The sequence below is a fragment of the Petaurus breviceps genome, unplaced genomic scaffold, assembly GCF_028583685.1.
Source record: "Petaurus breviceps papuanus isolate PSGF00001 unplaced genomic scaffold, PetGlider_PUasm1.0 138, whole genome shotgun sequence".
Classification (NCBI taxonomy): Eukaryota; Metazoa; Chordata; class Mammalia; order Diprotodontia; family Petauridae; genus Petaurus; species Petaurus breviceps.
In genome coordinates this window covers 32,290,637-32,303,801 of record NW_027185694.1, presented here as the reverse complement: position 1 = coordinate 32,303,801, position 13,165 = coordinate 32,290,637, and the positions used below count along the sequence as shown (strand labels likewise).

The 13,165-nt window shown below is 43.3% G+C and overlaps 1 protein-coding gene across 2 annotated transcripts in view; it reads right to left on the bottom strand.

The window, feature by feature from the left end:
• NSMCE1 (NSE1 homolog, SMC5-SMC6 complex component) overlaps positions 1–13,165 on the bottom strand; it is an 80,165-nt gene that overhangs the window by 8,604 nt on the left and 58,396 nt on the right. For both annotated transcript variants that reach the window (XM_069064265.1, XM_069064261.1), the window contains exons 3-4: positions 8,790–8,911; positions 2,664–2,741 (exon numbers count right to left, since the gene is read on the bottom strand). In XM_069064265.1, the coding sequence (XP_068920366.1) occupies positions 2,664–2,741; positions 8,790–8,911 (200 nt within the window). The remainder of the gene's footprint in view (positions 1–2,663; positions 2,742–8,789; positions 8,912–13,165) is intronic.

Here is a 13,165-nt window from a genome sequence, read left to right as displayed (position 1 = left end):
CTGGCCTCGTAATGAATCCTGTCACCTCCATCATGCCCAAGTCCTCCTCATCCTAAAAAGCTCTCGGTAAACCCTGTCGTCCCCTCAAGCTGCCATCCTATAGCTCTCTTCCCTTTCTTAGTCAAACCAGAAAAAACCTACTCTCTTCTCACTTTGAAACTCTTTGCAGTCTGGCTTGTGACTTCATCACTCAACTGAAACTGCCCTCTCCAAAGTTACTAATGAAGGTTAACTGCCAAATCTGATGGTCTTCTCACAGCTCTTATCCTTCCTGACCTTTCTCAATCATATGACACTGCTGAGGATTCTCTCCTTCCAGATCCTCTCTTTTCTCTGGGTTTTCAGGGCTTTGTGACACTGCTCTATCCAACTTCTCTTCCTCTCTATCTGAGTGCTCTTTTTAAGTGTTCTTTGCCGATTCTTCATCCACATCAAGCACCTCAGCTATGGATAAACCCTAGGCCTCTATCCCAAGACCTCTCCTCCTCTCTCTCTCTCTCTCTCTCTCTCTCTCTCTCTCTCTCTCTGTCTGTCTCTCTGTCTCTCTGTCCTCTCTCTCTCTCTCTCTCTCTCTCTCTCTCTTCCTTCTCCTCCTCTTCCTCCCCTCCCCTCACTTTTGGTGACCACCTCAGCTCATATAGATTTTATTATCATCTCTAAACTGATAACTCCCCAGCTGATATATCTAGGGAGTTAGTGATTCTCCTCAGATTCCATAGCACAACATGAGCTTCTAACTGGACATTTGGAACTCAATGTTCCATAGGTATCTTAAACTCAGCATGCCCAAAACAGAACTCATCATCTTTTCCCCCAAACCCATCCCTCTTTCTGTAGGGGGCACTGCCAATTCCTTCTAGTCATCCAGGTTTGCAAATTCAGTGACATCCTCAACTCCTCACTCACTACAAGTTATCTAATCAGCTGTCACGTTGTGTCCTTTCTATCCCCACAAAATCCTCCATGTCTGGCCCCCTCTCCATGCTCCCATAGCTACCACCTTCATGCAGGCTCTCATCACCTCTTGCTAGAACACTGAAATGGCTCCTAACTGGCCTTTCTGCCTCAAGTTTCACCCAACTCCAACTCATCCTCCACAAAACTACCAAAGTGATTTCCCTTAAGCATATGATCATGAAACTCCCCTACTCAAACTGCAGTGTTTTCTATTATCTCTATGACCAAATATAACTCCTCTGTTTGGCTTTTAAATCTCTTCATAAACTGGCCACAATCTGTCTTTCCAGCCTCATTATACATTAAAACCCCTTCTTGAACTCTATGGTCTGGCCAAACTGGACTTCTTTCTGTTCCTTCCTTACACAAGGAACTCTTCCCATCTCTTTGTCTTTGCAATGGCCCCCCTATACCTGGACTGTACTCCATCCTCACCTCTGCGTTGAAGAATTCCATGTTTCACTCAAGGTTCAGTTAAAGCACCACTTTCTATATCAAGCCTTTTCTGATGTCCTCAACTGCTAGTATGTGTCTCCCAAAATTATCTTCTATCAAGCAACTCCTTTGGAGAAGGGGCTAATCATTTTCACCAACTGCCCCACAGAGGGCAGGCAAGCCAGTCTAGCTGAATAAGCAAGTCACCTGAGGGAGAGATGGGAAGCAGTATATGCCAAGCAAGTCAGACCACCTCTGCCACTTTAAACACCTTCACAGAGCCTGATGAAGATAGCCCAGGACCCTGAGCCTAAAAGCCTGGGGAAGAACAATGTGTCCCGCACAATGGTCCACACCCATCATCCTGGGAAGCAACCCCTATGGAAATGCAGCCTGGCAACTAGGCCCACAGATGCTAAAGCCACAGCTACTGCAGACTCAGAAAAGAAAGTTCCTGCCACCAAAGACTATGGCCCCATTAGAGGGCTGAAATTCTAAGATTTTATCAGTGGGAATGACATGAAAGAATAAGTATTGCCATCTCCTTTGGCCCTCTACCCCAAGGCCCATGGGATGTTCCATCTAACTCACAGCTTAACTAAACCTCCCACATGCATGGTCTCCCCCATCAGAAGGTGAACTCCTCAAGAGCAGGGGCTGCCTTACCTCTCTATTTGTATTCTTGGTGCTCTGTATCTAGTAAGTGCTTAATAAATGCTTTTGTGATTCATCAGCTCATTTCTTTTGTATATATCTATAAGTCCATGTTTTCTCCCCAGCCTTGGCTTTAAGCTCCTCAAGAGTGAGGACTATTGGACTTTCGCCTTTATCTACAGTGCCTAGTAGAGTCCTGGGACATAAAAGGCATTTAATAAATGCTTGTTGATTGACTGATAGATTGAGAATCCAGGATCACTTCTATGCTACAATAAAGTATTCCACAGACAGCTGTTCTCCCTAGAGACCATTTAGTAATGCTTGCTGGCAATTAAGATCTCTAAGCAAAGATGACTACATTAAATGGAAATCCAAACCCTTTGAAAAAGCTTCAATGATTTTAATTTAACACTAATTTATCTCACAAGAGAAAATTAGCTCCCTTAATAAAGACTTTTTCATTCATTTGACTTGTGGTATATGTCTACTTCAGCTAATTATTATGCATCAGAATAAAATGGTATGTATCCCTTTAATCATTCTCCAAAGACTATTTATTAATTTTTTTAAACTACAGGATAAAAATTTTCCCCATTCTATTTGATGATACTTACAGTTTTTTTAAATAATTCCAATTCATTTTCTGCATAGTCAGATGCCACTTTGGTAGCTTCTGTTATTGCAAGATTCACCTAAAAAGAACAGTCACAATGAATGTTAATTTTTGTTCCTTCATTAATAATCAGTATAGTAGTATGACTTCTCTGAATATAGTTTCCTTTTCTACAAAATTAAGATGATAATATTTGCTCTACCTACATCCCTTTGTCAATCTTATAATAATATAGAAATGTGAATTATCATATAATTATTCACATTTCTTTATTATTGAATAATATCTTTTCAAGTTGGAAAAGACTTTAGAAATAATCTAGCATAAATTCTTCATTTTACAAAAAAGGAAAATGAAGTCTGAGGATGGGAAGCAATTTGCCCAAGGTCATACTGGTAGTTAGTGGCAGAACCAGGATTCCTGACTCCAAATTCACTGTTCTTTCCCCTACACTGGGTTTTTAATCTGGGGGGAAGGGTTATAAAGTATAATATTGTGATAACTATATTTCAATATAATTGGTTTCCTTTGCAATATTATATATTTTATTTTATGCATTTAAAAACATTATTCTTTTTTTTAAAGCAATCGGGGTTAAGTAACTTGCTCAAGGTTACATGGCCAGTTATTTCTGGGTGTGGTGCTAAGTATCAGAGCCTGGATTCAATCCCAGGTCATCCCGACTCTGGGGCCAGTGCTCTTACTCACTGAGCCACCTGGTAAAAACATTATTCTTAATGATCTTAAGAGAAGAATGGAAAGAGAGGGAAAAGGAATACACTGCAGGTGGAGGGGAGAGTAGGGAAAAGAACATTAGGGAAAATTATCTCACATACTTAAGTTAACAACTATACAAACAAGGAGGAGGGGGTAAGGGAAGCAGTTGAAATTTGAACCTTGCTCTCATTTGAACTGTCAAAGGAAAAAATATACATGCCCACAGAGTTTGGGTATAGAAATAGATTTCACTCAAAAGGGAAATAGGAAGGAAAAGGGAGAAGGCAGAATTAGGGGAGGGAGAGTGGATTAAGGGAGAGATTAGTCCTAGGCAAAACAAACTTGAGGTGGCAAAGAATGGTAATCTGAAGGAGTGCCCACAAACCAAGAGATGGCTGAAAATTTATGGTACATAAAAATGATGCAATATTATTGTGCTGAATGGGGGGGCGGGTGGAGAAGAAGGAAGGGGGAGAATTTGGAACTCAAAGTTTTAAAAACAAATGGTAAAAATTGTTGTTTGCATATAACGGGAAAAATTAAATACTAAATAAATACAAAAAATAAAATAAATGTTACTGTGCTGAAAGAAATGAAGGAAATGATTTCAGAGAAAGCTGAGAAAACTTGTATGAACTGATACAGAGGGAAGCAAACAGAACCCGGAAAACCACATAAACAATGACAATATGGAAACGACAAACAATTCTGAAAGAATCAGGAACTCTGATCAGGATAATGAGCAATTAGGAATTCAGAGGACTGATGATGAAATATGCTCTGTACCTCCTGACAGAGCAGTGAAGGGCTCAGAGCACAGAATGAGACGTATATTTTTTGGACATAGACAATGAAGAAATGTATTTTGTTTGATTACACATGTTTGCAACAAGGGGTTTGTTTTTCTTTTGTTCTCAATTGGTGAGGAGGTTGGGGTGGGGCATGGGGCAGAGAGAAGGATGATTTTTGCTGAAGGAAAAAATTAAGATAATTATTTTTTAAATTTGGTCAGTTCCAGTTGAAGAATCCTAAAATGCCAGTTGGAAGGGACTTCAGAGATCATCCAACCTAACCTTCAATTTTAGAGAAGAGGAAACACAGGCTCAGAAAGGATTTTAGGCTTGCTACAAGCCCCAGAGTGGTTTGGCCAGAGTTATTCAGGGCCACATCCGGAGGAGCTCCTTGAACCAGGACAGTGCATAGGTTATCACTTGCATGTTACAAGTGAAAACCACAGAGGTTCATTTAGTCACAGTTTTTAGCAGCATCACATAGTAGAATTAGCACTAGGTTTGGAAACAAAGGACCTGGAGCTACCTCTACAATTTAACCCCTATGTGGCCTTTAACAAATCCCATATACTCTTTCAGATTGAGGTTCAATTTCTAGAAGATGAGAGGTATTTAGACTGGATTAGTCTAAATGCTAATTCCTATTCAATAATCCTGCTAACAACTGAATTCTCATTTATGCCTTGTTTTCTTAATGAATAGCCACAAACATACACACACAAAATTATACCTTAACTTCACTGAATTACACTTGGTTTCAGTAAATTAAGGGGGAAAGATTTCATACTTTAAAATTTTGAATATTCAGGCAGTTTGTTAGATGACAGACATGGCTATTTCTGTTGTCAAAAGTCATGTTGTTGCCTCTGTCTTCTAACAGTAATTTCTGTATTTAGAGCCAGTCCCAAAAGCACTTTGAAATTAGCTGAGATGATAAAAACCATTTGTAACTTATGTAAGTTAGTATTCTGCAACTTGGAATGCATTTGCCCCTCAAAACATGATCAGATTCCTAGGCTGGCTCCTGAATGCTGGTTTAATTGCTTCTGCAAAAGAGCAAGCAGTATAAGAGTCATTATTAGAAATGGAAGAGACCTTAGAGATAATCTAATCCGATCCCCTCATTTTCTAGAAGAAAAACTGCTTAGGCTCAGAGAGCAGACAATCCCTCTGCTAGTTAGGGGAAGATGTAAAATTCAAACACAGATCCACAACGTACTAATGCAGGGTTCTCTCTGTTTTACCAGGATGTTTTCCACGATCAAAACTGGAGCCTTGGAGTGGAGGAGGATAGAATCTAGAAGTGGAAAGGATCTCAGAAACCACCCAGTCCAGCCCCTTCGTTTTAAAAATGAAGGAACTGAGGCTCAGAAGGATCAAAAGACTTGCCCTGTTTCACACAGTCCATGGCAAAGAGTAATACAGAACACAATCTTCATGTGTAATAACATTTTAATTTGTAAAGTCAGGAATTCATTTTCCTGATCTATAGCCCTAAGCAGGAGATAGGACAGCAGAAGATGGGAATGCCCCGCTGGCTGTAAGCCACTGCCAAATGGGCAGGGACATCTCTTGTCCTCCTACCTGTCTTACCGCTTCCCCTCTACTCCTGCCCCTGCAGCAACCACATAGATCTCCTGAGGTTTTCTAACAGTTCTGACTGCTTGAAACAACAGGAAATAGAAAAAGTATAAAATGGCTCCCTCCAAAGCTCCACTCCTTCCCTTCTTTTTTTTGCCTTATAACCTACAGGGAAAGACTAAGACGGACATAGGTGATCATGGAGGTTTTTTAATTATAATAAGACTAACTGACATTTCGGGAGAATACTGAGGCTTAGCTCCTAAATGTTATATAACAGGAATAGGACAGGCAGCTCTGGAAGTAAGAAGAAAATTAGGCTGAGGGCATTACTGAAAAGCTTTTCATATATTTTTGTCTGCTACAAAACAATGTTAGGAGTTGAGAGTTTCACCCCCAAAATTAATTAAAAGTATGTTTTACCCAAATTCTTATTTGTGAAATGAAATTTCTTTGGTGTACGTTGTTCAGAGTCCTATTGGCTTTTATTTACTTTAGTCACAAGTGTTTCTGGCTGGATAAATCTTAACTATTACTTCTGGACTTTATAACCATTTTAGTCATGATACAATGCACTAAGTTCAGCCCTTGCCATAACTATAACCAGATGAGGTCATGTGATATTTGTTTGTTTTTTTTATTAAGCAATCGGGGTTAAGTAACTTGCTCAAGGTTACACGGCCAGTTATTATGTCTGGGTGTGGTGCTGAGTAACTGAGCCCGGATTTGATCCAGGTCATCCCGACACTGGAGCCAGTGCTCTTACTCGCTGAGCCACCTGGCCGCCCCTCATGTGATATTTGTTGCCAGAGATAGTTATCATTATGACTCAGTAAAAATAGTTTCAAACTTTGCAGTTTAAACCTTATTTTTATTAAAAAGAATCGAAATCTAAAACTGAAGGCTTTCCCCTTGTGAATTACTGTTAGTGACTCTGGCCCCAGAGAAGCAGAAGCCCAGGACAAGAACATTCTACAATTCAGTCATTCTGTGCACACCAGGAATCAGAAGAAATAATGCTTCACATCTGCTATACAACAATTAAAGTTTACAATGCACCTTACATAGAATAGGGCCATCAGTCTTTTCCTCTATCCATAACTGAAAGCAAAAGTTTTCCCAAAGCCATGGTCAGATCCCCTATTCCTCCTTCCCCTAAATACAGAGTGAATCTAGAGTGATCTAGAAAAAAGGACCACGGTTAGGTAGGTGACCCAGAGCACCAGCCCTGGAGTCAGGAGGACCTGAGTTCAAATCCAATCTCAGACACTTAACACAGAACTGGCCGTTTGACCTTGGGCAAGTCACTTAACCCCAATTGCCCTACCTTCCCCCCTCCAAAGAAAAAAAGAAAAGGACCACCTCCACCCCCACCAAACCTATTCTGGTCACAATCCATTTCAGGGAGTCTATTCTAGACTGATTCTAGAATTAGAAGAGATCCCAATAGCAGGGCAAGTTTGGGGCCTTTAGGGGTTATATATATACATAAGCATTGAGACCATCTCATTTCCTCAGTGACTCTAAGAACTGCCTAAAATCACAGCAGGCTCTTAAGAGCAGTTTTAAATCTAGCAGGTTTAGGGCACCTGGCCCTTTTCCTACAGCAATCTAGTTCGGAAGCCCTAGTTAAACTTCCTGAGGGGCACCAGGAGCTGAGCCAGTCTCAGGGGTCTCTATTTCTCTCTCTCTTCTTTCATCTCCCATCTCCCACCCCCTTTGGGGGAATAGGAAGGAGGTGGCCAGACGGCCAACTCCCCTCAGGACTCACATTTTGGTTCCCTTCCTAATCCCAAAGGCAAACAGAAACATAATACAAAGCACAGGAATTCCTTCAACAAGTCTAGCATATTGGCTCTAGGCAAAAATATCCTCCTCCCTCTGATTCCAACAATCCATATATTTGGGGGAATTTCTTAGGAGAAAACTACTAAAAAGATAAACTTTTGTGGCCTGTTGCAAAGGAATAGGAGGTGAGAGAAGAAGCAGAAGAAACATCATGTAGAAGAGCAGAAAGTGGATAATAGCACTTGGATTACCTACCTTAAAAGTGGTTGTGAAGAACATGTCCACTGGACCTTGAAGTGCTTGTAGCAATGCCAACAAATATTGTGGTGATCACTGTTATTTGTATGTCACCGGCATGACTTTAGGCAGGTCAGCCATTAGGCTCTCGGCCTCAGTTTTCCTCTTTTGTAAAATGAGGTGATTGCTAAGGACCCTTATAGATACAAACCCTATGATCCTCAGGCCTGAGAGTGTTAATGGAGACATAGCATGATGTAATGGAAAGAGTATGCCCAAGATCCATAGGCCTATAGAAAGCATACCAATAGACCAGTATGAAGAACATTCAGAAAATCAGTGGACCTGATTCGTGTCCCACTCCTTCCACTAATCAGCTAGGTGACCTTGGGAGAAGTGATTTCATCTCCTGAGGTCTCAGTTTCCATATCTGTAAAAGGGCTGGAAGGGCAGTTAGGTGACACAGTGGATTGGGGGGGGGGGAGGGCCTGGAGACAGGAAGACTCATCTTTAAGAGTTCAGATTAGGGGGTGGCTAGGTAGCACAATGAACAGAGAACAGAACCTGGAGTCAGGAGGATCTGGGTTCAAATCCTGCCTCAAACACTTAACACTAGCCATGTGACCTCTGGCAAGTCACTTAACCCCAAATGCCCCGTCTTCCCCCTCCAAAAAGCAAAAAACCAAGAGTTCAAATTCAGCAAGTCACTCCACCCTGTTTGCCTCTGTTTCCTCGTCTGTAAAATGAGCTAGAGAAAGAGATGGCCAACCAGTCCTGGATCTTTGCCAAAAAAACCCTAAATGTGGGCCGGGGCTGAAACAAAGACAAAGAGGCTGGAGGACAATATGGGCATCCGCTGCAGATCCAGTCACCGAGATCCGGTGATGCCGGCCCTCCCCTCTCCGGGGCACGCCCGAAGCAGCAGGTGAGGGGCGTGGGCCGGGGAGGGCGGAGCACCCCCGCACCGCCCTTACACGGCCGCTCCACGGGGGGGCGCCGCGCCGCGCACTCACCAGGGCATAGAACATCTTTCCGGTGTCCTCGGAGCGTCCTTTCCGGATTTCCATGAACAGCGGACGCAGGTAGGTGTTAATCACGCCGACGAAGTCGTCCAGCCTGTCGTGGGCGTAGTACACTGAAAGTTCACAACCGAGAAAAAGGCGCGCGTGAGTCCAGGCCTCCCCCCAACACCTGTGACTGCAAAGAAAGCACCTGCCACCCGCAAAAACACCCGCGGAGGACGGCGCGCTCACGACTGGCGGGGGAGACTGGGGCTCCGGACACACCAAGTGTGATCCCTTAAATGGCTTCCTTTCTGCTGTGCCCTCCACGGACGGTGCGGAACACGGAGCGGCTCAGGCGGTGCCCGTGCCGGGCCGGTGCAGCCCCCGGACTCGGGCTCCCGCGATCCTTACTCCCCCCCTCCCCCCAAACAATCACAGCAAGCATAGCACTTCTGTAGCGCTCTGAGGTTTGCGAAGCACTTAGAGTGCTGTCACATGATGCTGATAACCCTGTAAGCCAGGTGCCGTCTGTCACTCTTCCTCCTCCTCTCTAGCATTACCCCTATTAGACTGAAGCATCCCTGAGGCCACGGACTGTCTTGCTGGCCTGTACTTGTATTCCTAGTACTTAGCACAGTGCCTGGAATACAGTAAGCACTTCATAAATGCTTTCCCTCTCCCCCCCATATGCAAAAGAGATTAAGTGACTTGGCCAGGGTCACTAGTAAGTGCCTGAGTAAGGATCTGAACTCACATCCTACTCACTCCATGTCCAGTCCTCTATCTACTATGCCACCAAACTGTTTCTAAACTTGGAAAACTGGGTGCAGAGAGGAAATGGGAGCACCCTGAGATCTGAAGAAAGGAACAGAGACACAGGTAACAATGAACTGCTATATTCTCCCCTGGACTTTGCTATTGACCAGAGTACTACTACTACTACTACCACCAATAGTAGTAATAACAGCAAACATTTTTATAGCACCTACTATGTGATGGGCACTATGCTCAGCATTTTGCTAATTTTCTCTCATTTGATCCCCAGGAAGTAGGTGCCATTATTCTCATCCCCATTTTACAGATGAAGAAACTAAGGCAAACAGTCAAATGACTTGCTGAAGGTCACACAGTTGATGTCTGAGGCTGGATTTTAACTCAGGTCTTCCTGACTCCAGGCCCAACAGTCTATCCACTGCACCACTTAGCTGCTGATACAGATGGAATCAGGAAAAATATTTGCCATATAAATCATTTCAATTCGATTCAACAAACGTATATTAAAGGTCTATGTACAAGGTACTAAAGGTGTACAAACAGAAAACAAACAAAGGTCACAGTCCCTCAACTCAAGGATCTTTCAATCTAATAGAAGAGATACAACATGGACACAAAATAGGGCAAAGCATGACAGGAGCAATGGAAAGATCCAAGCAAAGTGCCGTTGGGAAATCTGAGAACAGAAAACTCACTTTCACACAGAGCTGGACAGAGTGTCTGGCTGTGTCTGTGATTGCAGTGAGGGTGAGCTGCTGCTCGGTAGCCAGCGAAAGGGAAGGGAGGGGGCATCCAGGTTTTCAAAGGGCCACTGGAAAGTGAAGGTATTGAACAAGAACAGGCTTCTCATTGCTTCCTCTATGCAGTGTGCCACCAAGGCAGATATCCAGAGTCTGTGCCAAGAGGCTCTAAGAGTTTGTTGGGCTAGGCAATGGCTGCTTCCCCTGATGCAGATCACAGCCCCTTCCATACTGAAGTGATGTCTTCTTCCCTTTCTGTGGTTCAAGATATTCATCACCTGGGAATCAACCCTCAGGTAAACCTCTCCAAAATTGGCAAGTCCAATTCTCTGCTGATATACAGTCCAGGAAAAGGCAATATGGCATGATGGAAAGAATGCTGGACCTAGAAGCAAGAGAGGTCTGGGTTCCAATCCCAACTCTGACAAGAGCTTGTGACCAACAACAAGTGACTTACAGGCTCTGTACCTTATTTTTCTCACCTGTACAAAGGAGATGACAATCCCTCATGGACTGTTATAAGGATTAAATGAGATAATGTATGTAAAACATTTTGTAAACTTTAAAAGGACTAATTGGCAGCCAGGATTATTATTCCTATGCAGAATCAGGAAAGGCTTCCTGAAGGAATAGCAATAATAACTCACATTTAGACATCACTGGACCATATGTACAACCTCATGACAACCCAGTGGGATAAGAAGGTTATCATCCCCACCTTCTAGATGAAAAAACTTAGGACCACAAAGGTGAAGACAAGTCAACAAGCCTTTATTAAGCACTTACTGTGCATCTGGCACTAGGGATACAAAGAAAACCCCAAACAGCCACTGTTCTCTAGGAGCTCATGGTCAATCATATGAATAGCTACATACAAACAAGACATAGACAGGATAAACCAGAGATAATTTCAAAGGGAAGGCACTAGAATTAAGGCAGATCAGGAAAGGTTTCTTGCATAAGGTAGGATTTTAGCTGAGACTTGAAAGAAGCCAGGGAAGCTGTAAGTTGGAAATGAGGAGCAAAAGCATTCCAGGCACAGGGGACAGTCAGTGAAAATGCATAGAGTTGGGAGATGGGGAGTCCTGTTCAAAAAAAATCAAGGAAGCCACTGTCACTGGATCACAAAGTATCAAATGAGGGAGGACAGAAGGAGGGAAAGAGAAGCAAAATGTCAGAAATCCAGAAAGGTAGGATCAGTCAAGATGATACAAGGCCCAAAGTCAATAAGAGGATTTTCTATTTGATCCTAAGAGGTACCAGGGAACCATGAAACTTGACTGAATGGGGAGGGGTGGAGTGAGATGGGGAGGAGTGACATGGTCAGACCTACACTTTAGGACGATCACTCTGACAGCTGAGTGAAGGACAAACTGGACTGAGGAAAGAATACCAAGCAGCAGATTATTGCAAGTCCAGGAGTAAGGTGATGAAGGCCTGCAGATGGTGGTGGCAGTATCAGAGGAGAGAAGGGGGCATAGCCGAGAGGTATCACAAAGGTGATGTTGAGAGGCCTTGGCGACAGATTGGATACGGGGGATGAGAAAGAGAAGTCCTGGACAGCACCTAGTTTGCAAGCCTGGATGACTGGGAGGATGGTGGTGCCCTGAACAGTAATAGGAAGCTTAGGAAGAAGGGAAAGGTTGGGGGAAAGAAAATGAGTTCAGTTTTGGACATACTGAGTATAAGATTTCTACAGGCCATCTAGTTCAATATGTCCAAAGGGCAGTTGGAGATATGAGACTGGAGCTCAGCTGAGAGATCAAGGATAGAAAAATAGATCTGCACTGAGATGACTGAAGTAATGCGAGCAATGAGATCATCAAGAGAAATGATCTTCCTAAGTTTACATGGTTAATGAGATAAGTAGAACTGAGACTTAAACCCAGATCTTATAGCACAAAGCCCATTGATTTTTCCACTTTAACAGTGACTGTCTCCCAGACCTGGCACTTCTGATTTAGCATGAACTAGAAAAGAGAGAGGCCTCTGGACGGAAGAAAATCAGCAAGAATACTCTCCAACCCTGGCCAAAGCTTGCTTTACTAATGAATGGCACGTGCCCTGTCTAGAGTAATCTAGAAAGCAAACCAGAAAGTGTATTAATAGCTTCCCTGGGAGAAGGGCTAGAGCGTATGTGCTGGAGGTGGGGAGGGCCAAGCCCTACATCCTCGTGGCTATAGGCAGAGTCCAAGCCTACCTCCATGACACCTGGTACGAAGCAAAGAGTTTTGTCACAGCTGCTACCACAGCTGTGCAGTTGCTGCTCATATAAAATACAAGAAAGTCTTTCACTGATTTAAGTGGTTTTTGCTTAAGCAATTCAACATTTTAGCAATAACAGTACTTCATCTGAAATGCAGTTTTAAGTGTGAGTTAAAGTAAGACCTCACCTACCCACTTACTGACTTAATAGGGGTGTAGTGGGAAAAAGCAGCAGACTGATGTAGAGATGTTCAGGGTTGTTCCCACCCTGCAGCCACAGAAACCCATAGTCACTTATCGGACCAGATCAGCTTATCTTTCATCAAAGCCAAGCCAGATGTAAAAAACTAGCATAGAGAACCACCAAATGAAATGTAATACAATCCATGCTCTAGTGCAGGGGTGGGGAACTTGCAGCCTCAAGGTCGGCCATTTGTGGCATTCTAGGTCCTCAAGTAGAGCCCTTGGATTTCATAAAAAGGGCTGCACTTGAGGACTTAGAGGGCCACACATGGCCTCAAGGCCATAGGTTCCCCACCTAGTATCTCACCGTGAAATGGAGGAGCTTGCAGACTGGTGGATCTCCATCAAAGCCAATCCCGATGTAAAAAACTTTGATGAAAGATAAGCTGATCTGGTCCGATAAAGAGGGCCCGGAGAGGATGT